Source organism: Calypte anna, chromosome 28, assembly GCF_003957555.1.
Source record: "Calypte anna isolate BGI_N300 chromosome 28, bCalAnn1_v1.p, whole genome shotgun sequence".
NCBI lineage: Eukaryota > Metazoa > Chordata > Aves > Apodiformes > Trochilidae > Calypte > Calypte anna.
In genome coordinates, this window is record NC_044273.1 from 5,543,062 (window position 1) to 5,565,816 (window position 22,755).

The following is a 22,755-nucleotide window of genomic DNA, read 5'->3' on the forward strand; positions in this document are numbered from 1 at the left end:
GGTCCCATCCCCACCCAGCACCCACCAGTTTCTCCCTGCAGTCGTCCCGCTGCTCCAGGGCTTCATGGAGGGATTGGTTGGTGAGAATCAGGGCTTTTTCCAGTCCCACCGAATTGTTCTGGCCCAATCCGAAGTCCTGGCCCCGTTGGAGCAGGGTGGGGACTCCCAGGGCCACCATCCCGATGGCCACCCCGATGGCCACCGCCAAGGCCACCACCGGGCACATCTTATTTGGGCTCCTGCCTAGGTTCAGGTGGTGGGGTTTGCATCCCTCCATCCCGGGGAAAAAAATAAACCCCAAAACCTTAAAAAAAAAAAAAAAAAGAAAAGAAAAAAAAGAAAGCAAAGCAATCGACAGGGGGCTGGGAAGAAGCTTGAGAGCTGGTCCGAAACGGAGCGGTTTCGGTTTTTTCGCAGGGGGAACTTTCCAGGAAATCATGTGATTCCCACAGGGCCAAAGGGGTGAAGAGCCGGCGGGATAACCAGGGCCCCGGAGGGGCTGGGAAAGGCTGGGAAAGGCAGGGAAAGGCAGGGAAAAGGAGGGAAAGGCAGGGGAAAGCAGGGAAAGGCAGGGAAAGGCAGGGAAGGGCAGGAATAATCAGGGAAAGGAAGGGACAGGCAGGTTCTACCCAGGACCCCCACAATGGGAGGGAAGAGGAGGGGGCAGAGCTGGGAGCTGTGGGGTATTTGGGGTGGGGGGGCACTCAGGGTGGGGGGAATTAGAGGTTACTCGGGTTCTGGGGTACAGGGGGTTTGGGGTTGGGGGTACGTGGGGTACCGAGAGTTAAGGGTAAGGGGTACTGGGGGTACAAAGAATTAGGGGTAGGGGGTAGGGGGTACCTGGGATATGTGGGATTGGGGGTGTGCAGAATGAGGGGTGTGGGGTCTCCCTTTGCCACACAGCTGCAGGGTCCCCTCCTGCTGCATCCTGACCTTCCCTAGGGACCTCCTGCACTCACCCTCCAGCCCAGGCTTCCCCAGGGGCTGGGGACCCAGTGCTGCAGCCACTTCCCTGTCCCCCTCCTTGCCTTGGTGGGGAAAAAAAAAAAAAAAAAAAAGCAAAAAAAAGCTGTGAATTTATTTCATTTAGTAAGGTGACAGCTAAAAAGAAGTTTGGGATCACTGCTGCTAAAGGCACCCAGAGCAAAGGTTGTGGCTCCCAGGGAATAATAAGAGGGTTCTTTCCTCTTCCTCTTCCTCTTCCTCTTCCTCTTCCTCTTCCTCTTCCTCTTCCTCTTCCTCTTCCTCTTCCTCTTCCTCTTCCTCTTCCTCTCCTTATTCCTATTCTTATTCTTGTTTTCTTCTCTTCTTCATCATCATCTGGGGTCAGGGGCTGGGCTCAGGGGTTACCTGAAATCTGGGGTCATTGAGGTTTGGGGTATTTATTTGGGGTCTGGGGTACCTGACATGAGGAGAATTGGGGGTACAGCTTGCTCAGGGTGTGGAGATTTAGGGAAGAGGGGAGCAGAATGCCAGTGCCAGGGAGCTGAGCTCCCCCTTCCATGGACCCCAAAACCCCAGGGATGCTCCTGGGCACCCCCTCACCTTTCCCTCCACCCCAGCTCCAGGGGCTCCACTCGGGATTTTTATTCCGCTGCTTCATGGGATATAAAAAGCTGTGAAATGAAGAACACACCAAATATTTACCAAAATTCAAGGTTTTTTGGAGTCAAGATTTTTTCAACATCTGGAGAAGGAGAAAGGCTCTGGCAGATTTTTGGGAGCTGTCAGCGGAAAGGCTTTAAATATGTTGTTATTATTATTTATGGTCTGGAGCCTGTGGAGGGATGAAGGCCAAAAGTTTCAAAAATAACTTGAAAAAAAGGGGGCTGGATGGGGGTTTTTTTCCAGTCCCAGATCCCTTTGAACAGTGTGAGCTGGAGATGACACTCCTAAAAGAAAAAAAAATAATAATAAAAAAAAACAATCTAAAAAGCAACTGGGAGAGGAATGTGCAGCAGCCAGGGCTGCCCGTGGCCATCCCCGTGGCATCCTGGCAGGGGAAGAAAGTGCTCTGGGGAGCCCCTTGTCCCTGTTTGGGTGTTTTTTTGTTTGGTTTTTTTTTTGTTTGGTTTTTTTTTTTTTTCTTTTTTTTTTCTTTTTTTTTCCCAGCTTCCAATGGTTTATTTCCCAGGACCCCCCCCCCCAGTTTTGGGAGGAGGGCTTGGGGGTCTCTCACCTCTCGGAGCTCAAGGTCTCTTTGTTTTCCTCCTCCCGCAGGTTCTCCTGAGGGAGCCCAACGGAGTCTCTTGGCCAGACGGCCTGGAATTCTGCAGCTGGATCCGAACCGGTCCTACCAGGGCGGCAGAGACGGGAGAGTTGGCACCTCCCCCCCCCGCTGACAGCCTGGGGATGCTCCGGATTCCCGGGGCTGATCCGGTTTGGGGTCCTCAGGGATGCTCTGGCTCAGGGCTGACAGGGATGCTCGGGTTTGGGGGTTCCTGGAAATGCTCTGGATACTTCAATTTGGGGTCCCCGGGGATGCTCTGGTTCGGGGTCCCCATGGTTTTCCCTTTTTGGGGTCCAGTTTGAGGTCCCTGGGGATGCTCCAGCGTCTGGTCCACAAGGATATTTGCATTTAGAGTTCCTGGGGATGCTGCAGTTTGGGGTCCCCAGGGATGCTCAGGTTTGGGGTCCCTGGGAATGGTCTGAAGATTTTCCTGTTTAGGGTCCCTGGAGATGCTCTGGTTTGGGGTCCACCACTATGCTCCAGTTTGGGGTCCCCAGGGATGCTCTGGTTCGGGGTCCCCATGGATTCTTCCCTTTGGGGTCCCAAGGAATGGTCCAGTTTGGGAATGACCTGGTTTGGGGTCCCCGGGGATGCTCAAATTTGGGGTCCCCAGAATGTTCTGGCTCGAGGTCCCTTTTTGGGGTCCCTGGGGATGCTCCACTTTGGGATCTCTGGGGATGCTTCAGTTTAGGGATCCCTAAACTGAACACTCCTGTTCGGGCTCCCCATGGATTCTCCCCCTTTGGGGTGCCCCGGAGTTGGGGGGCAAGGTGCTGAGCAGGACCCCCTGGAGCCGGGTGTGGTGCAAAGGAGCAGAGCCAGAGGGGGGGGGCACGGACATGGGGGAACATTTTTGGGGTTTCCGGGGGGGTCAGGGCAGCTCCTGCCCCACTTACCCCACAACTTCACCCCAGAGAAGGGGTCGGGCAGCCCAACCCCGAGGTGGGGGGAGCCAAGAGGAGGGTTCTGGGCGGTTGCCTCTGCTTTTCCCTTTCATCCCTTGCCTGTTCCCTTTCAGCCTGAAACGTGGGGTTCTCTCCTATTTTGAGCTGGCTTTTCAGCTGGTTCCTTTTATTATTTTAATTTAGGCACTGTCATTATATTTTCCATTATTTGGGGGAAAAAAAAAAAAAAAAAAGAGAGAGAGAGAAGGAACGAGCAGCTTCCCAAGGCCCTTCCAGCTCGGAGCAGCTTTTGTTCCCTGCCAGCACCAGGACGTGCTCCTGGAACCCCTTTCCCTCAGCCCGTGCCTCAGTTTCCTCCTCCCCTGAGGGGGGGGGGGGGGAGGGATAAATCCCTCTCTCTGCCTCCTGGGCCCCATCTCAGCAGGATGGACCCCCCAGCCCTGAGTGCAAGGGGGGAGCTCACCCCAAATCCCACAGTCAGGACCCACTGTGCCCCAGCCCTTCCCCAAGGACCAAAGGGGGTCCTTGCCCCATCCCCCTCCTCGCCCCCCCCATCGTGGAGCTGAGCAGGGAGCATCCCCCATGCCAACAGGGCTGAGAAGACCAAAACTCGGGTTTTTTTGCCCCAAAAGCTGTTGCCTTCAAGAAGACGCCTCGGGACTCCCACCCCATAGCGTATGGGGTCCTGGAGGGGGAGGGTTCCCTCTCTGGAGCTGCCGTGGGTGCTGTGGAGGGGCTGGGACCCTCAGGATGGGGTCTGTGGGTTCGGCTCCTGCGTGGAGGGTCCCACATAAGGGGGGGGGAGCTATGGGAGGATTTTGGCTGCAGCCCCCCCCCCCCAGCCCATCCCCTGACCCCAGGCAGGTTTCCAGCCCTGGGGAATGTGGGGCTGGGCCGGACACCCAGCACGGACCTCCCGCATCCCGAGGGGTGGGGGTGGAGCAGGGGGTGGGGGGTCCCTTGGCTGTCCCCTTCACCCATCACCTCCCACAGAGCCCCGGGGCACTATGCTGGGGGTCCCAGATGGTGCTGAGGTGGGATTTGGGGTGACAGGGCAAGGGGCTGTGAAAAGGGGGTTTGGGGGGAGTCCAAGGGGCTGCTTTTTTGTCTTTTTTTCTTTTTTAATTTAAAAAAAAATTATTATTATTATTTAATTTATTTATTTTCTCTTGCCCCATTTTCCATCCCAAGACCAGAAACAGCCGCGGAGCTGCAGGAGCTGCTTCCATCTGCCCTGCCCAGCCTTAGGGTGGAAAACAACCCTGCCCTCTGGCAAACCACCCCCCTCGGGGCTGGGGTCCTGGGGGGCATCCATCGGGGCCCCCCTACGGCAAGGGACGGGGGGGGTGGTACCCAGGGACAGGCAGCACCCAGATTTTGGGGGGTGGAACCCCCTGATGGGATGTGTCACCCCCTATTCAGGTGAGGTGAGGAGGTGGGGGGGGGGACACGACTGGGGTTTGGCTGCTTGTTTGGCACCCCCCCACACTCCCCGTGTCCCCCCCCCAGATGCCCCGTGTCCCCTTTGATCTCGCCAGCGGCCGCATCCAATAAAAAGGGTAAAAAAAATGCCGGGATGGGGCCAAAGCGCCTTGTAAAAAGGAAACGTTGTGCCGGGAGCTGGAAGCAGGGGGGTGGGATTTGGCCCCGTAAATCAGTCTGTTCCATTACAGCATCCACCGGGAGCAACGGGTGGGAGTGGGGAGGGGGCACGGGGGGACACATACACCCACACCCCCCCTTGAAACCCACCCAAGCCAAAAGGGGGAACGGACAGAGGGACCCTCGGCCCCAGCTGGGGGCACCCAATGGGTGCTCAGCGCCTGTGCTGGGAGAATCCCAGTACTGGAGGCTGAAGGAGGAAGGGGGGGGGGGGGCTGCAGGGTTGGGTGGGCCCCCCCCTCAGCTGCCACGTCCCCCATCCACGGGATGCTGGCACCGCTCCCCCCGCGCCATCGCCAACCTCCGGGGCCGGACCCAAAGCAAACAGGAGCGGTCGGGACGGAGCTACCGTGTGGGGCGGGAAGAAAGGGGGCAGAAAATCTGGGGTGGGGGGAGGTCTGACCCTCTTCCCGCCCCACCTCCACCCCAACACCCCCCCCTTCCCCCGGAGAAGCCCAGCAGCCAGGTGGGTGTAGACACAACTGTATATTTTGTAATAAATAATGTACAAATCCGCAGCGCGGCCGCCGGGACGCATCCTGATACCTTCCCACCCCACCGCTCCCGGAGAACCCCAGGAGCTGGGGAGGGGGTCCCCGTGATGGAGGGGGTGTAAAAAATTGGCTTTATTTTACCTGGGGTAAAGGGAGTTGGAGTAAACACCCCCACCCCCCCTCCCACCGAGGGCACAATGGTGGCAGCAGGATGGGTGCAGGATCGGGCCCGGCTCGAGTGAAGCTCCCGGGGACAGAGTCTGGTGTCCCAGACGTGCCACATGCCACCAAGACCCCGTGTCCAGATGGGTGACTGTCCCCAGGGCTGGATTGTTGTCGCCAGGGCCGGATGGTTGCCACCACAGCTGGGTTGCCATCACCAGATGGTTGCCACCATGGCCAGCTCGCTGTCACCTCACCGTGCCAGGGCAGAGGGCCCGGGGAAGGGGTTTTATCTTTCTTGGGGTTTTCCCCCAAAAGATCCACCCTCTCCCCCCCCATTCTTTCCCGGGTGGGGATGCAGTGGGTGCTTCCAGCAGCGACCCCAGCACGGGCACACGGAACCCCCCAGTGCCAGTCAGGGGACCCTTCCCCACCCCAGCCCCTTCCCCCACGTGCTTCCACCCCCTCTTTTCTTTTCTTTTATTTAAATAACCCCCGGGGGGGGCCGTGGCCCCGCCGCCAGGACCACCGGCACCGCGCACCCCGGGGCTGAGCACCAAGAGCTGCCCTGCGGGGGGCTGGGGGCGAGGGCAGGAGGGGTGGAGAGGTTCTGGGGGGGGGAGGGTGTCCTGTCACCCCTCCTCACGTCCCTCTGTCCCCCGGGGGCATGGCGGGAGGGTCCCATGTGTCCCCTCCGCCTCGGTGGTGATAAATGGAAAAGCCGGGGGGGAGGGTCGAGGGGGGGGTTGGACGGAGGGGAGGGGGTGCATGTGGGGAGGGGGACGCCGCGGCGCTCACGGCTGCCCCCGGTTCTGGTCCCGGCTGCCGGGGGGCCGGCGGGGGCTGGCGGGGCCCGGGGCGCCGGAGGCGAAGTCTATCACCTCGGGGGGACCCCGGCGCAGCTCCCCGGCCCCCATCTCCCGTCGGATCTCCTCCAAAGCCTGGTCCGGGGAGGTGAGGAGGCGTTGGAAGAAACTCTCCCTCCCCGCCGGTCTCTCCCGGCAGGTGAAGGTGACGGCGGTACCGGTGTCGGCTTTCATCTCCCGCGAGAAGCCGTCGGAGGTGCCGTCGAAGCAGCGGCCGATGGCGATCTCCTTGGCCAGGCGGGGGTTCTGGTCCGTCACCGTGTAGATGCCGTAGTTGTGACCCAACGGGTCGACCGGGGCCAGCATGGTGAAGGAAGCCGTGTGGTTGCCGTCGGCGACGGGGGGGTGTCGGCTCAGGTAGTCCCGGAGGAGGTTGTTGACGGCAGTTCGGCGGCAGCTGCCCTGGGGGATGATAGAGACCAAGGTGCGATCCACCAGGCTCTGGTCGAAAAGCATCCCGCTGCACTTAAACTCCACGCAAGCCCCCGAGGTGTTCTCCAGCAGCGCGTCCCGCACGCTCCGGGTGTCCCGCAAGCCGTAGAGCTGCCCCTGGGTGCGGGGGTGGCTGCCCCCCAGGTTTCGGGACCTCACCATGTACTCCTGAGGCCCCTCGATCTGCACCTTGATGAAACAAGCCCTGAACTCTTGAGGGTTGGGCCACCAGGAGAGGTAGTCCCCAGTCCAGGAGGTCAGGTCGCTCTCCTTGAAGGGCACCACGTTGTACTCGTACTTGTTCCACTTCCACGCGGGTAGAATCGGAAGTGGTTGGCGCTGACCGGCGCCTCCTCGCACTCCTCCAGGCTGCGGTAGGAGTAGATGGGGCCGTTGGTCTCATCCAGGTTGTTGGGGTCGGGTTTGGCCACGTTGACTTGGAAGGCCGTCTTCTTCAAGTCGGGGTCATCGTGGTCCGAGCGGCGGTAGCCCAGCTTGCCCAAGTAGGGTTGGGACACCCCGACGGTGTTGGGGTTGAGCTTGGGGCTGGAGGCCACGGCTTCCAGCTCTTCCCCACCCAAGGTGGCGGTGACGTGGGCCGAATAGGCGTCGGGGCGTTGGCCATCGCAGAAGGCGGGAAGGCAGGCGCCGTTGGGCCCTGTCACCACGCTGTCGAAACGTCCCCAGGCCCGGGGGTTGGCGGGGTAGCCGGGCTGGGGCTCCAGGTTGATGAGGCTGATGACCACCCCTTCCAGCTGCTCCGAGGGGTTGAACTTCTCGTTGCTGTAGGCCCTGACCTTGACGAAGCAGCGTCGGTCCTCCGGCACGTCCAGGTTGAAGAGCCGGCGCTCCCGGATCTCCAGGTTCCCCACCAGGAAGGTTCTCTCCTCCCTCTTCCCCCGGCTCCCCCCGGCAGGCCTAAGGATTCCCTCCTCCTCCCACAACCCGGTTTCGGGGTTCAAAGACCACAACTTCATCTTCTGCAGGTGCTCCGGCATCCAGACCTGCCCTGCGTCCATCCTCACCTCCACCGGCCCCGTCTGCAGCTCCGCCCCGCTCTCCCCTTCCCGAAAATCCACGGCGAACATCCCGTAGGTCCTTAGGGGGGCGATCTCCCCCTCGGCGTCGGCGAAGCTGAGGTCGCTGGAGGCGGCACTGGCTGTCGCCACGTCCCTGGGGTCCAGGAAGGTGACGCTGGCTTTGACCTTGCCCGTGAAAACCTCCCCGGAGGGACGCAGGAAGGCGCCTGCGGGAAGGACGAGCTGGGCGATGGGCTCCCGGCCTCTCTCCTCTCCCAAGGGGATGGTGTTGCTCCGGTCGGCGTCCAGGTCCACCGGTTCCTTCTTCCTCAGCATCTTCACCTCCTGGTAGACGGCCCCGCCCCGGCGGTCGAAGGGCAGGACCTTGACGGCGTCCAAGAACTTTTGCTGCCGGTCCACGAACCGAACCACCAAGCGCCGGGTGGCCGGCGGCACCTCGATAGTGAAGGAGCCCTTGTAGCCCGTGAAGCCCACCTTCCTCCCACCCAAAAAAATGTGCCCGAAGCGCAGGGGCTCCCCCGTGTCGGCCGCCGTCACCCTACCCTGCACCAGGACGCGGGGCTGGGCGCAGGGGACGCACCCACACTCGGCCACCACCTTGAGGGGCAGGAGGGACCCGGCGCAGGGGATCTCCCGCGTCTCCATCCTCCGCACCCCGCAGCAGTGCCCGGACCCCTCCTCGCACCCCGAGGGTTCCCCTGGACCCCCGGGGCACGGGGATGGGGGGCACCTCCCCACGTTGTAGAAGCGGGAGCCGGTGGCATCCTGCGGGCACTCGCTGGGCAGCTCCACCAGGCTGGGCTCAGGTTCCCGCTTGCAGCTCTGCTGGCCCTGGGCTTTGGGGACACGGAAGGGGTCGGGGGAAGGTGACAAGGTTAAGGGCGACCCAGCCCACCCCACGCCTCATCCCGGTGGGGGATCCGCCCCTTCTCTCACCCAGCACGGTGAGGTGGGCGGGGGCTGAGCGGATGGCACCCGCTTCGCTGCTGGCTTTGCAGTGGTAGGACCCAGCCTGCTCCGGAACCAGAGCCCGCAGAACCAGGTGGTTACTGGATCGAAGCGTCCGCTTCTCCAGCAGCGTCCCGTTGTGGTACCTGTGGGGATAGGGATGGGGGTCAGCCAGGGATGGAGCAGCTCTGCTCCGGGGGCAGGTTGGGAAGGGTGGGGTCGGTCAGCCTGGAGAGGAGAAAGCTCTTGGGGGCCTTTAAAGCACTTTCGAGCACCTGAAGTATCTTGAGATACCTCCTGAAGGTGCCTGAAGGGGCTCCAGGAAAGATGGGGAGGGACTTTGGACAAGGGTCTGGAGTGATGGGACATGGAGGGTGGCTTTAAACTGGCAGAGGGGAGATTGAGGTTGGACATTTTGGAGAAATTCTTCTCTGTGAGGGTGCTGAGCCCCTGGCCCGGGTTGCCCCGAGGAGCTGTGGCTGCCCCATCCCTGGCAGTGCTGAAAGTGGGGATGGATGGATGGATGGATGGATGGATGGATGGATGGACGGACGGATGGATGGATGGATGGATGGATGGATGGATGGATGAGGTGTCCCTGCCCATGGGGTTGGGTTAAGGTTTAAGGTTCCTTCCAAGCCAAACTCTTCTCTGCTTCCGTAATTCCAGGAGTACCCACCACTCCCCAGTCCCACCTCACCAGTAATATTTCTTGGGCATGGGGGTGCCTGAAGCTTTGCAGCAGAATGTCACCTCCTGCCCCACCACCCGCACCTTGGCTGTGGGGTGCAGCACCATGTAGGGCTTCTCTGCAGGGACAGAAAGACAACTCAGGGTGCAGCAAACCACAGCAAAAACCTCCTTTAAGTGGGTTCCAGCCCCCCCACTCCCCCACCCTTCAAAGGGAGGGGGCACCTCAAGATGCTCACCCAACCTCTGCAGCCTCACGTGTGCCACCGCCACGCCGGAGCCGTTGGTGATGATGGGTGCCAGCGCTGGGGCAAAGCCTTCACGGTGGGCACTGATGTTGGCAGGGGGGTCCAGGCACACCCCCTCGGTGACAAAACCCCCCCGGGAGTCACTCCGGGCCAGCAGCACCGGTGGGTGACCTTCCAAGTAGATCCTGGCATCTGGCAATGCCGCCCCGGCACTGGAGACCACGGTACCCCGCAGCGTGTTGCCAGGGCAGGCTGTGGGGGTAGCAGGGTGCTCAGACCACCCCAATCTGGGTGGTACTGAGGTTGGGGGGGATCCTTATCCACGTGTCCCCAAGGGGAGGTACCTGGACAAGGCGTGGGGGGACATTTTTGGACCTCAGTGGGGCGGCCGGCGCACGGAACCTTCTTGGATTTCTTGCAGCTCCGCCGCCGGCTCTGCGTCCCAGCGCTGCCGCAGCTGTGGGAACAGGGACCCCAAGACCCCCACTCCATCCACGTTGACTCTGTGGTGGTGGGGACACAAGGTGGCACCACGGAGGTCCCCATTCCCTGAGGGATTTTCCGTGCCGTGTTGGCGCAGGGGCAACCACCGCACGCCAAGGGCCGTTGGTGTGCAGTGGTTGCCCCCACGCCGACACAGCCCCCGTGGGTCCCCTGGTGTCACGGGTGGGTTTGAATGACCAGGAGAGCTTCCACATTCCCTACCTGGGCACGGTCCAGCACTACACGGTCGCCGTTGGGTGGCTTTGCCCTTGCACTTGACCTCCTTGAGGTTGGGCACCGGGCGGGCGCTGAGGCACCGGCGGGCGCGGGTTTGGGTGCCGATGCTGCCGCAGGTGCTGCGTGAGCAGGGGCTCCAGGAGGACCAGTGTGACCAGTAGATGTGGTCTGGGAGAGGGTTTGGAGGGTTATAAAGATGATTTGGGGGTTATAAAGGCATTGGTTGGAGACCCACCACCCACACCAAGCTCCAGGGGGCAGGGGGGTGATGTGGTTGGACTTGATGAGCTCCAAGGTCTTCTCCAGCTTTTCATGCACCCAAAGGGAGGATGGATGGAACTGTCCGGGGGGGTGGGGGGGTTAAAAGGGAGCAAAGTGTCCCCCAAAAAGTGCCACTGAAGACACGGAGGGGACAGCCACTCACCCAGAGGGCAGAGGAAGCGGATGTGGTAGTTGGAGCAGGTTTTGCCTCCTGGTTGCTCCTTGTTGACACAGCGAAAACCTTTCTTGGGGCTGACGTGAACCACCTCCCCCACCTCCTCTGGCAGCTCCCACTCGGTGGTCCGGGCTTGGATGGCCACGGGCCGGGGGCAGACACGTCCCCGGTAGTAGAAGCGAATGGCATCCAGGCTCTCGAAGTCCCCGTCCCCCCCCGGGTGGTCAATATTGAACCAGGACGTCCATACAGCTCCTTCACCTGGGATGGAGCCAACCCTGAGCCTGCTGCTGGGGAGAACCCCCCCGGAGCCCCCCTGGGTGCCGCCACACCGGACAGGGACGTCTTGGGGACAGCTTGAAGACGTTGAGGGACAAAGCAGAAGGAGATGGAGAGCACCAGGGGAGCGTTGGGGAGGTCGCTGTGGGAGGAAATGGTGGCACCCCCCAGGCTGGCATGGGGGGCATCACCCCACACAGCTCTGTGGGGTGTCCTGGCTGTGGGTCCCCAGTGCTGTGGTGTCCAGTGGGGCTGGGGACAGCTGTACCTGCTGTGTCCAGGTCGAGGTCTGCCAGGCTGGGGGCTGCTTTCCAGGGTTTCCCCGTGGTTCCACTCTTCCCTGGCTCTGAGTCGTTCTCCAGGGGCTCTGGGGGAGGAGCAGAGGGGGACACCCCCTCCAGTGCCGTGCCACCCTGTCCCCAGGTCACCACACCACGGGCACCGACATCACGCAGCAAAACTCCTCCAGCTCCCGGGCAGATCCCACAAAAGCCACATCCCATGGGACACAACCCCACGGAGCACCCGGAGCGGCTCCAGGTGCTCAACCACCCCGCACCGAAGCCGCGGAGCTGGCGGGGACACGGGACGGGACACGTCCCCATCCATCCCTCGGGTGACACGGGATGGGGAGGGGGAAACCTCCCCAGTACGTCCTCCAGTGGCGAGAAACTCCGGAGGGACAATGCCTGACCCCGTTCCACCTCTGTCCCCGCCGCACATCTGTCCCCAGCCCCATCCTCGCCCGTAACCCCCGATTGGGAGTGGGGGTGGGATACAACCTCCATCCCCTTACCTGTAGCCCCAGCACCCTGCAAGGTGGCCAGAGCCAGGAGGGCCAGTGCCAGCTCCCCCATGGTGGCCGTCGGGGTGGCTGGGAGGGTAGCGGGGCCCCGGGCTGTATTTGAAGCCGTTTCCCCGGCGGGGCTGGCCCCGGGGCCGGGGGCTGGATGGGTGTCAAGCGGGCAGGAGGAGCCCGCCCCGGCCGCACGCCGACGGCTCCAGCCCGGGAAACTTGAGGGTTTTGTTTTTGTAAAGCTGCTAAAATTGGATGCGCTTGGGAATGCGGCAGGGAGGGGAAAAAAAGAAAAAAAGCCGAAGGAAAGAAAAAAAAAAAAAAGGAGGGGGGGTGTGTGGAAAACAAACCCAAAATACAAAAAAAAAAAAAAAAAAAAAACCGAGGCCAGACTCAGCGTTCCTGCAGTCAGGTGCCAGAGAGCTCTGGGCATCTATCAACAGCTCAGGGACCTGCCCCACACCATCACCTGCCCCACACCATCACCCACCCCACCCCACACGGGTGTCCCCATGCCAAGGTGGAGCTGAGACCCTCCAGAACTCAGTGCACCCATGGCCCCAGTTGCCCTCCAGGAGGCAAAGCACCCAAGGGTGCTGCTAGGGTGTGACAGGGTGAGGAACCCCCCACACCTACAGGGTGACCTCCAGGTCAGTCACACCAGGGGTGTCCCCAGGAGCAAGTTGGTGACAAGTCCCAGGGGACACAACAAAGGGGGGGGTGGGGTTAAGCCTTGCACAGGTCCCCCCCAAGCCCAACCCCCCCCAGGAGGCCACTGTCCCCTGTCCCCAGGCAGACACCGACCCTGGGGTGAGAGCTACCAAGAGCTTTATTCCCGGGGGGGTGGCAGGGCCACCACGCACTCAGTGCCGGGGTACTGGGGGGGGTTGAGCTCAAATTTCTTCTGAAGGTCGTAGGGGAGGAACCTCCCGGCCACGAAGTGCTGGCGGCCCAGGAACCGCCGGGAACACTGCTTGGGGGCTGAGAGGGACACCAGCACCTCGGGGCTGATGCCACCACCGCTGCCACCAACCTCGGTGTCCCACCCTGCGAGACACAAGGAGGGAGGGGGTCACACACACGAGATGCTGGAGGTGGCAGAAGGTGCTGTGGGGTGGGATTGGGGCAGGGGGATGCTGGGGAAAAGGAGGTGGAGGGGGACAGGGTGTGGGTGCTCCCCCCCCAGTTTCACTGCCAAGCAACATATGAAAAGGAGGTGGGGAGGGGGTGGGGATTATGGGAGGGGAATTATTGCCCCAGAGGTGTCAGAGGATGCTGGGGGTGGGGGGACATTGGGCAGGGGTGTGAGTGTCCCCTCATCTCAGCATCACCTCTCTGCATCTTGAAAGATATGAAAAGGGGGTGTGGGGGGGGTTGTGGTGCCCTGGAGGTGGCGGGGGCAGGGAGGGGGCAGAAAAAGGATGGGGGAAATTGGAGAGGGGGGGAGGGGGATGGGGTGCATGTCTCCTCCACCACCCTGCATGAAAAGGGACTCGGGGACACACACACACACGGTGCCCCGGAGGTGACAGAGGATGTAGTGGGGTGGTGGGAAGGAGGGAATGGGGCGGTGGGGGGGGGGAAAGGGGTTGCGTGTGTATCCTCCCCCTACCCCCCCCCGTCCGGCATCGCCTCCCTGCTCAGCTCCGCCCGCATCCTGGCCCCGTGCGGGGTTTTTCTTGGTGCGGATTCAGCGGGGGCTGTGCCCAGGGCTCCTGTTTGCTCCTGCAGCACGCGGAGGGAAGGGGGGGGGGGGGGGGGGACTCAGCGGGGGGGGGACACATGATGGCAATTCCAGGCCTGGCCACCAGACACCCGGGTGTTTTCAAATTACATCATGTCTCAGTTCGGGGAGTTTGTTATTTACCGTGGATGCCCTGAACGCATCCCCGGGGAGCGGCTGCCAGCCCCGGGCCGGGCCGGCTGGAGAAGGGGGGGGAGGTGAGGAAAGCGGGGGGTCCCCAGGGCTGTCACGACCCCGGGAGGGCACCACGGGGGCTCCCGGGAACCCAAGCACTGAGCCCAGGGTGACGAAGTTCTGGGCAGGGTGACAAAGCTGGGGGTGAGGAGCGGAGAAAAGGGAGGGGGGGGAGTCCCCATCCTACCCGGGGGGGCACATCCTGCTTCGGGGTCCTGTCCTATCCCTGGGAGGGTCCCACCCTGCTCTGGGGGTCCCATCTTGTCCTAGAGGGTCCCATCTTGTCCTAGAGGGTCCCATCCTGCCACAGGGTTCCCACCCTATCCTAGGGGGGGGTCCTATCCTACCCGGAGGGTCCCATCCTGCTCGGGGGGTCCTGTCCTGCTCAGGGGTTCCCATCCTATCCGGGGGGGGGGGGGTCCCATCCTGCTCTGGGGCTCCCATCCTGCCATGGGGGGGGGTCCCATCCTGCCCCGAAGGTTCCTGTCCTGCGCTGGGGGTTCCCATCTTGCTTGCGGGGTCCTTTTATTGCCCCGGGGGGGTTGGGGTGGGGGGTGGGGGATGATTCCAGACCTGAGGGAACATCCAGGCTGACGATGGGGATGCGGACAAGTCTGAGGGTGGCCAGGATGGGGGCACAGGGCCCCCTCCCCTCGCCCACCTCCTCTTCAGCTCCCAGCACCGCATCCACCACCGCGTTGTAGGCATCGTTGATCAGTTGAACCTGGTGGGGGGGACACAAACACACACACACCGTCACCCCCCCCAACCCCTCCACCCATTGCCCCCCCCTCGGCACATCACGGGGACCCTGTTTTTTTGTCATCAAAAACCTCACACAGCACCTCCTACCAAAAAGAAAAAAAAAAATCCACGCGCCCCCTCCCCCTCCCAAGCTTTGGGGGAACAACGAGGGGCACGGGGAGGGGGCAGAAGCCTGGGCCAGGGTTTTGGGGTCACATTCCTCCCTCCCAGAGCCTGGTGTGGCCAGAAACAGCTGAGTTGGTGGCTGGTGAGGCTGCTCCTGGATTTCATGGCATCCTCGGGCTCCCAGCAGAGCCGGGGGTGGGAGGGGAGGGATCATCATCATCATCATCATCAAAAAAAAAAAAAAAAAAAGTAATAAACTCAACCACAGCTGAGGAGGATGGGGGAAAGCTCTGGGGTCGGGGTGGGGATGCTTTAGGGTGTTTTGGGGGGGTGTCTCACCTCGGTGGGGAGGTAGGAGAGGAAGGGGATGTCCATCTTCTCACACTGGGTGGTGAAATCCCGGTGCAGGGGGTCCGGGGAGCGTTTGGGGTAGAAGATGGTGGGTTCATAATCCTGGGGAGAAGGGATTTGGTGGTGAAACCCCCCCACACACTCTCTCCCTCCTCACTGCTTTGGGGGGATGATGAAGAAAAGGAGGAGGAAGAGGAGGAGGAAGGGATGGGGGAGGAGATACCCACAAAGCTGCGGAGGTGCCGGGCACACACCAGCCCGATGGCCCCGTTCTGGGCCGGTCCGCACACCACCAGCACCGTGGGCTGCTTCCGAGGCAGGGAGGGCAGAGGGAATGCCTGCTCGGAGGAAAACGGGGACATGGAGATGTCCCCAAGGCTTGTCCCCAGACGGGACAGCCCCCGGGGATGGCGTCTGGAGGAGCTGGGGGTGGGGGGGTTGAAGGGGCAGGGTGGGGGGCATGGGCAGAGGGTGGGATGGGGATGGTGACCATGGTGGGATGGGGACAGCACCCAGAGGGTGTGGGGAAAACACCCAGATAGGATGGGGACAACACCCAGAGGGGGTTGGTGACCATGGCAGGATGGGGACAGCACCCAGGGTGGGATGGGGACAGCACCTAGGGTGGGATGATGCCCGTAGTGGGATGAAGATGATGACCATGGTGGGATGCAGATGGTCCCCACAGCAGGATGAGGATGAGGATGAGGCCCCCGGTGGGATGAAGCTGATGCCCGGGGTGTGCTGAGGACGATGCCCGGGGTGGGCTGGGGCTCTGCCAGCCCTGCCGGGAGGTGGCTGCGTGCTCCTCATACCAGCAGCCCGCAAAGCGAGGGTTTGGTTCAGCCCCTGACAGATTTTTTCCTGTTCAGGGAACCTGAACCCGGGGCCGGTCCAAGCGCCGGTGACCCGCGAGGCTCGGCCCGGCTCCTCGGGGGTGGGACAGAGGCTGGGACAGAGCCTGGGGACATGCTGGGAGGGGACAACGCTGGAGACACTGCCTGGGCAGGGGGGATGCCTGAGCTGGGGACCGGGGGGGCTCTGCTTGGGTCAGCCCCATGAGGAAGAGGAGGATGTTCAGCCCCACCAGGAGATGCTCAGCCCCCCAAGGAGGGTGCTCATCCCCATTCTCCCCACCCAGCTGAGGTGCTGGAGCTTGGGGGGTGCTGCCCCATGGGGGTCCCTGGGAGGGTCCCCCCCAATGCCGTGGGGCCAGGGCCACATCCCCAAGATCCAGCGAGGTTCCCACACCCGAACCTTTCCCCTCCTGGGGGCAGGGGAGGGCGGTGCAAGATTCGGACACCTCAGACGGAAAAGCTGAGCCGGGAGGGTGCGGAGCTGCCCGGGCTGCGGGGCACAAAGCGGCCCTTGAGCTGCGGCTCTGCTAGCCCACGCTGCCTCCTCCTCTTCTTCCTCCTCCTCCTCTTCTTCCTCCTCCCCTCCAGCACTCGAGGCTCCCCGCACTGCCAGGACACCCCGCCCCAGCACCCCGGGAAGGGCTGAGCACGCCCCAGCCCGAGAGAGGAGGGGCTCAGAAATGCAGAATGAAGCCACCTCTGCCACCACGGCTGTCCCCGTGTCTCCTGTCCCCCCCCGGCTCTGGGGTGGGAGGGAGCCCATGGCTGATGGGGGGGAATGGGACAGGGGAAGGGTGGGAGAGGGGATGGCACTGAAGCCCCTGGCCCTGGTGGGGTGTCCCTGGTCACAGAGATGTCCCCAAGCCCAGGGGGGGGTGTCCCCAAGCACAGGGGTGTCTCCAGGCTCAAAGGGGGGTCCCCAATCACAGAGATGTCCCCAAGCCCAGGGGGGTGTCCCCAAGCCCAGGGGGGGTGTCCCCAGCCCTGCTGGCCACCTCACCTTGGCGACAGCCACGGCACAGGCGTGTCCCCAGATCTCGATCAGCTGCTGCCTCCCAAACCGATAATCCCGGAGCAGCTCCTGCTCCATGGCCTCAGCCTCCGCCGTGCTGCAGGGATGGGGACATTCCAGTCTGTCTGGGGACATTCCTGTCCCTGTGTCCCCGGCGCTGGGACACCCTGGGGACACCGCCCCCCCCCCCCCATCCATCCCCAGGGGATGCTCAGGGGGTGTGGGCAGAGCAAGCAGCTGAGGGTTGGGCAGATATTTTTTTTTTTTGGGGGGGGTGGTGGGGGTTTCATCCCGCAGGGTGGGGGCTGGGATGGCTCTGGCAGCGCCCCCGGGGGTGTTTTAGAAAAGTGAACAATGCTGTGGTTGTTCCCAGCCCCGAAGTTGGCAGAGGTTGGGGGGAGAGGAAAGGAGGGGGATAATTGTTCCCATCTGTTGGCTTCACCTGCCCGGGAACAGCCTGGAGCTCAGCCCAGAACCAGAACCAGAACCACCCCATGGCTGGCGATGGCGGGCACGGGGGGCGGGGGGAGAAGCTGAGGTTGGGATCCTCACGGCCCCGAGAGGGGGAATCGCAACCCCAGGGGAGTTTTGGGGGTGTCACCCCCCCCCGGTTGATGTTTTGGGGGTGCGGGCAGACACCTCCTGGGCGTGAGGAGGGGACCCCCCCCGAGCCCCACTGTGTGGGGAAGGGAGGGGTGATGGGGCTGGGGTCCATCTAGGGTGATTCCCCCCCCGGACCAGTCCCCGTGTCCCTTTGGGGACAACCCCATGGACCTGCCCTGCCTTGGGGGTTCTGCAGCACAATCCCCACCCCACCCCCTTTCCTCAGGGATCCCATGGACCTCACCTCCTCTGGTGGCTCTGGCAGACCACACAGACACCCCCTGCGTGTCCTGGCAGACTCCCGGGAAAGCCCTATCCCACCCCATCCCACCCTATCCCATCCCATCCCATCCCATCCCATCCCATCCCATCCCATCCCATCCCATCCCATCCCATCCCATCCCATCCCAAATCCTTTGGTGCCCTCTAGTGAGTCCCCAGCCCCACAAAAAGGTCCCCTGCGGGCACACGGAGGGGACAAGTGGCCAAAGCCAACTCCCTCCCCTGCCCGCCCCCCCCATCCTCCCTCTGCCCCCCCCCCCCGGTGCAGCTGTGTTGTTGTCACCCAACAAAGGGGACACGTTTCGGCTTGAACAAAAATAATAATAATAATAATAATAAAATCCCCCCCGAATGCTACAGGGGAGAACATTGATTGTCCCCGATTGTCCCTGGCAGGTCTCCCGGTCCTGGGCTGGCATTGTCCCCGCGGGGGGACACACACACACTGATCCCCCCAAGGTGTGGGACACAAACCCCTCAGAGCAGGGGACAACCCAGCAAAGCCCAGTACCGCCCAGTTCAACCCAGTTGCTGCTGCCTCCTGGAGGGGGAAGGAGCTCGGAGGGAGAGGAGGAGATGATTGGGGGGGTTGGAGAGGGTCTGTCCCCCCCTCCAACCCCAACCCCAGGAGAGGGAGACCCCGAACTCTGCACCCCGGGGTGCTCATGCCAGTTCCTCGTCCCATTTCCCAGTTCCTCATCCCCCCCTTTCCATCCCATTTCCAGGTTCTCCCATTTCCATCCCAGTTCCTCACCCCGTTTCCGTCCCAGTTCCATCTCCCCCCATTCCCATCCCACTTCCTCCCCCCAGCTCCCTCCCCACACCCCCCTCCACGTGCCACTTCATTCCCAAATCATTCCCAAATCCCCAGCTCCGTGGCCCCAACTCTCCGTCCCACCTCCTCCCCCCTCGGTCACCCCAATCCCGATCCCTCCGCTGCCCCCCGGGGTTTTGGGGCGGGAGGGCTGGGTGGGTTTGGGACCGACCCCTTCCCGGTCCCGGGGTTCCTTCCCGCGGCACCCACGGATCCCGATGCTGTTGCTTTGGCAACGGAAGCTCCTTGGCTACCAAACCCCCTCCCCGCGGCTCCGGGGCGGGGTCCGTGGGGGCTTCCCCGCACTCACCTGAGGTACCGGGGGTCTTCCCGACGGGGAGAGGGCGCGGAGCTCATCCCGGGCAGTGCGGGGCTCTGCGGGAGCGGCTCTCGCTCTGTCCCCCCCCCGCCCCGCTGCTTCGCGGTGTCACCCGGGGGGGAGGTGGCTCCGGTTGCCCCCGCCCCTCCCCCCCCCCGGGCCACCCTCCCCGTCTTGGGACCACCCCACCCCCGTGGGACCATCCCACTCCCTCCCCTTGGGACCATCCTACCCCCTCCCCTCGGGACCATCCCACTCCCCCGGGGCGGTGCCACGGGGGGGGGGATATCAAACCCCCCTCCCCCATGTAACGGGAACACCTCATAAGACTCAAAATTGGCTTTTTTTTTTGAGCTCCCCCCCCTCAGTGGAAGCCACATCTGGGGGCTGCCCCCAAAAACCCTGACGTCCCCCAAGACCCCCCCCCCACAGATGCTGACATGCACCCTGCCCCCCCCGCCCCCTCCCAGACCTCAATGCCCCCCCAAACCAGAGATGACACCAAGGGACAAATCCTTGCTCCAGGGGGGACAGGCAGGATCTGGGGGGGGGTGTCTCCCAGCTCCCCCCACATCCAGGGCTCCAGGACAGCCCCCCCAAAAAGAGTCCTTGGCAGGGGCAGAGAAAGAGACAGAACACAGCACCCAACATCCTGGGGGTTTAATAACAGCCACAGGAATGGGGGGATGAAGGGAGTGAACCCCCCCCTGAGGTGCTGGGGATCTCTGGGAGGGGTCGGCGGGGGGGGGGCTCAGACGTAGTATTGGAGCCCAAACTTCTCGTTGTCCATCTCGCTGGAGGGGCGGAGGTAATAAAGCTCCTCCGGGGTGGGGGGCACCCAACGTTCAGTGTGGAACAGCGATTCCCCCACCTAGAGGGGAGAGAACACTGAGGGGGGGGGGACAGGGACCTCTGTGTGCTGTCCTCCCCCTGCCTGCTCTAAGCCTTTCCTGGATGTAAATTACTGCTGGGTGTAAACCCCCCCCCCTCCAAGGCGGTTTATTTGGGGGGGTTTCTTCATCTGAGCTCTCCAAAAAGGATCCAGAACCAGAGGGGGGTTGGGGGCGTTCCCACCTGCTGGTGGTGGGGTTGTTGGGGAAGCTCCCTCCCCCCCCCCAAAAAAAAAGAATCACAAACCTTCCATCCAGGAACATCCCTCATGATCTTGGCCTCCTCATCCAGATTCTGCCGCATGATCCGCAGGGTCCTGGGGGACAGGAGGGGACAGGAGGGGACAGCTCAGCCCGGGGCAGGACTCAGGGCACCCCAGACCCCCCCCGGGACCCCCCCCAGCCACGAACCTGCGATCCATCTCTGCCTGCAGCAGCGGCATCAGCGCGATCCGAGCCTCCAGGTCCTCGATCAGCAACCGCCTGGCGGGGGGGAAAGGATTGGAGGAGGGGGAAGAGGGTCCGGAGCTCAGACCCCCGCCCCTTCCTCCCAGCTCCCGTACTCCGCCAGGCCGCCCGGGGGGAGGTGGCTCCGGTTGCCCCCATCCCCCCCCAGGACCGTCCCACCCCCCCGGGACCATCCCACTCCCCCCAGGACCACCCCATCCCCCCCGGGACCACCCCCCCATCGCGGGACCCTCTCACCCCCCCCCCAGGACCACCCCATCCATCCCGGCACCATCCCACCCCTCCTGTAGGCAGCGGGGAGGGGGGGAGGAAGGGAGGAAAATCCCGCGTGGGGGGAGCCCGGGGGGGCAGTCCCGGGAGGGGACACCGGAGCCTCGAGAAGGGGAACGGAGATTCCCGGGAAGAGGGGGGGGAGCCCCGGGAAGGGGACGCGGGGGGGGGGGGGGGAAATGGAGAAGGAAGCGTCCCGGGAGGGGGTGGAGGGGTGTGTGGGGGGGTACCCCGTTTTTTTTTGGGAGGGGGGTGGTACCTGCGCTCCCGGTTCCACTTGACGAGGGTGTAGTAGCCCAGCAGGAGGCTGCCGATCCCCAGCGCGAAGAGGCTGTAACCTGGGGGGGGGCAAAGGGGCGGCCATGGGACACCGGGCGGGGGATGGAGACCCCGGGCCACCGCGGGAAGGGCTGGGACGGGACCGATCCCATCCCCACGGGGCCTCCCGGTTCGGTTCGGCTCCCACCTGAGAGGCCGCGGCGCGGGAGGTGCCGTTTGTAGTCAATGGGTCCGTACCCCCCCGGGGGGGCCATGTCCTGCTTCACCTTCGGCGCCGCCATCGCTGCCGAGTCACGTGACCGCCAATTCCTTCCCCCCCCCCCCTCCGTTTTTCCCGCCTTAAAGCGGCAACAACCGCAGAGGTGGGGCCCACACCTCCCCCCTCCTTCTAGATCGGGGGCAACCCCCAAAAAAGGAGGGAAAAAGGGGAAAGCAGCGGAATTCTGCGCACCTCGGGGGGGGTTAAAAAAGCCCCCACCCCCCCTGCACGGCCTGCACCCACCCGAGCCCCCACCCACTCGCAAAAAATAAAAAAAAGGATGCGTACCCCCTGGCCCCCCCCCACGGGAAGAGGGGACCTGCTTGCAAACCTGCACAGAAATAATAAAAAAAGGAAATATGCAAAAAAGTGCACTCACTTTCAAAGGTGCACGCAAAAAAAAAAAAAAAAAAAAAAAGAAAGCACCCAAAGCTCGTGCACCCTCGTGCAAACGGGCACCCAAAAAAAGCGCCAAAAATGCACCAAAAAAACCCTCGTGCACTCGCTTGTGAAAGTGCACCGGAAAAAAGTGCCACAAAAAAGGTGCAAGAAAAAAAAATGTGCCACCAAAAAAACCAAAACTAAGACAAAGTGCCACCAAAAAAAAAAAAAAAAAAAAAAAAAAAAAAAAAAAAAAAAGTGCCACAGGAAAAAACCCAAACCAAACAAAAACAACCGAAAAAAAAAAAAAAGTGCGGACCCCCCGCACCCTTTGGGGCTTTTTCCCTCCGCTCCTGCGGGAATTTGAGCGCTTCGCAGCCCCAGCCCAGAACGTGGGAATTCTTGGGAAAAAGAAGGATTGGGGGAACCTTTCTGGGCGGTTCCTCCCCCGGCACTGGGACCCCCCCAGCCCCCCCGGGAAGAAGAGGCCGATCCAAGAGTTTCTCCATTTGTTTATTGCCATTGGAATCCTAAAAACCCCCCACAAGCCAAGAAAATCCATCGCGGGCTCTCCCCCCTTCAGACTCTGCGGCGTTTCCTGGGAAATTGTTATTATTAATTTTTTAAAATTTTTTTTTTCAATTTTTTCTTTTATTATCAAAGCTTTCGAGTCACAATAAATCCAAGTGACAAAACCCTGGGCTGGTGCAACCTTCCCCTCTTCCACTGCCCTGTGGTTAAGATGGTTAAAAATTCTTTTGTTTTGTTTTGTTTTCCTTTAAAAAAAAAAAAAGCAGGACCCAAGCTGTTTGGTTAAATTCAATGTACAGAGAGGGCTCTGTACCCCTCCGGGGCTTTTTTTTTTTTTCTTTTTTGCATTATATCTATATATTTATATACTCAGTGTTTTTAAACTCCCTCCCTGCACCCTTCCTTCCAAAATAAAGGGAGAAATGAGCCCCAAAAAGGGTTTTTTAATGGGTTCTCTGCTCATTTTTCTCCCCCTCTTCTCCATTCTGAGCTTTGGTCAAGTGTTTGGGGTTTGTTGGGTTTTTTTTCTTAGGGAGCAAAAAAAGTGCAGCAAGAATTCAGTGGTTCCCTAAAATGATGGTAAAAGATGTAGAGGAAAAAAAAACCTAAACCTAACATCCAGGAATTTGTAAGAATATAAAAAAAAAAAATCAGCTCAGACCCAGCTCTGGAAGCTGCAGACAAGTGGATTCTGCTGGAAACATTGAAGTTCCCATTCCTCTTCCTGGCTCAAGGAGAGAAAA

The 22,755-nt window shown here is 61.8% G+C and overlaps 3 protein-coding genes across 3 annotated transcripts; all 3 read right to left on the reverse strand.

Moving 5' to 3' along the window:
- Positions 1 to 6,247: 6,247 nt before the first annotated feature.
- On the reverse strand, positions 6,248 to 11,969 carry CILP2 (cartilage intermediate layer protein 2). Its single transcript, XM_030466133.1, is given in 10 exon segments — positions 6,248 to 7,066; positions 7,069 to 8,627; positions 8,728 to 8,885; positions 9,440 to 9,548; positions 9,669 to 9,929; positions 10,022 to 10,180; positions 10,383 to 10,565; positions 10,822 to 11,094; positions 11,381 to 11,479; positions 11,909 to 11,969. Coding segments are annotated over 10 exon segments (3,681 nt in total).
- Positions 11,970 to 12,737: 768 nt separating this feature from the next.
- On the reverse strand, positions 12,738 to 18,972 carry YJEFN3 (YjeF N-terminal domain containing 3). The gene is made up of 6 exons (XM_030466134.1): positions 18,926 to 18,972; positions 16,905 to 17,013; positions 15,275 to 15,385; positions 15,036 to 15,149; positions 14,400 to 14,550; positions 12,738 to 12,955 (listed from the first exon to the last, which is right to left on the reverse strand). Exons 1-6 carry the CDS (start codon positions 18,970 to 18,972, stop codon positions 12,738 to 12,740), a joined length of 750 nt encoding a protein of 249 aa, XP_030321994.1.
- A 600-nt stretch (positions 18,973 to 19,572) lies between these two features.
- Positions 19,573 to 21,151, reverse strand: NDUFA13 (NADH:ubiquinone oxidoreductase subunit A13). The gene is made up of 5 exons (XM_030466406.1): positions 21,029 to 21,151; positions 20,822 to 20,900; positions 20,236 to 20,307; positions 20,072 to 20,141; positions 19,573 to 19,805 (listed from the first exon to the last, which is right to left on the reverse strand). Exons 1-5 carry the CDS (start codon positions 21,120 to 21,122, stop codon positions 19,686 to 19,688), a joined length of 435 nt encoding a protein of 144 aa, XP_030322266.1. The 5' UTR covers positions 21,123 to 21,151; the 3' UTR covers positions 19,573 to 19,685.
- Positions 21,152 to 22,755: the final 1,604 nt, after the last annotated feature.

Bases quoted from the DNA above. Each gene is read 5' to 3' on its own strand.
- YJEFN3 (XM_030466134.1), bottom strand. From the start codon at position 18,972: ATGAGCTCCGCGCCCTCTCCCCGTCGGGAAGACCCCCGGTACCTCAG. The intron at 17,014-18,925 runs GTGAGTGCGGGG...CCATCCCTGCAG, and splicing joins GAAGACCCCCGGTACCTCAG to CACGGCGGAGGCTGAGGCCA. The intron at 14,551-15,035 runs GTGAGACACCCC...CCCCCCCACCAG, and splicing joins TCTCCTACCTCCCCACCGAG to GTTCAACTGATCAACGATGC.
- NDUFA13 (XM_030466406.1), bottom strand. From the start codon at position 21,122: ATGGCGGCGCCGAAGGTGAAGCAGGACATGGCCCCCCCGGGGGGGTAC. The intron at 20,901-21,028 runs GTGGGAGCCGAA...GCCCCCCCCCAG, and splicing joins CCCGCGCCGCGGCCTCTCAG to GTTACAGCCTCTTCGCGCTG. The intron at 19,806-20,071 runs GTTTGTGATTCT...TCTCCCCTCTAG, and splicing joins GGGATGTTCCTGGATGGAAG to GTGGGGGAATCGCTGTTCCA.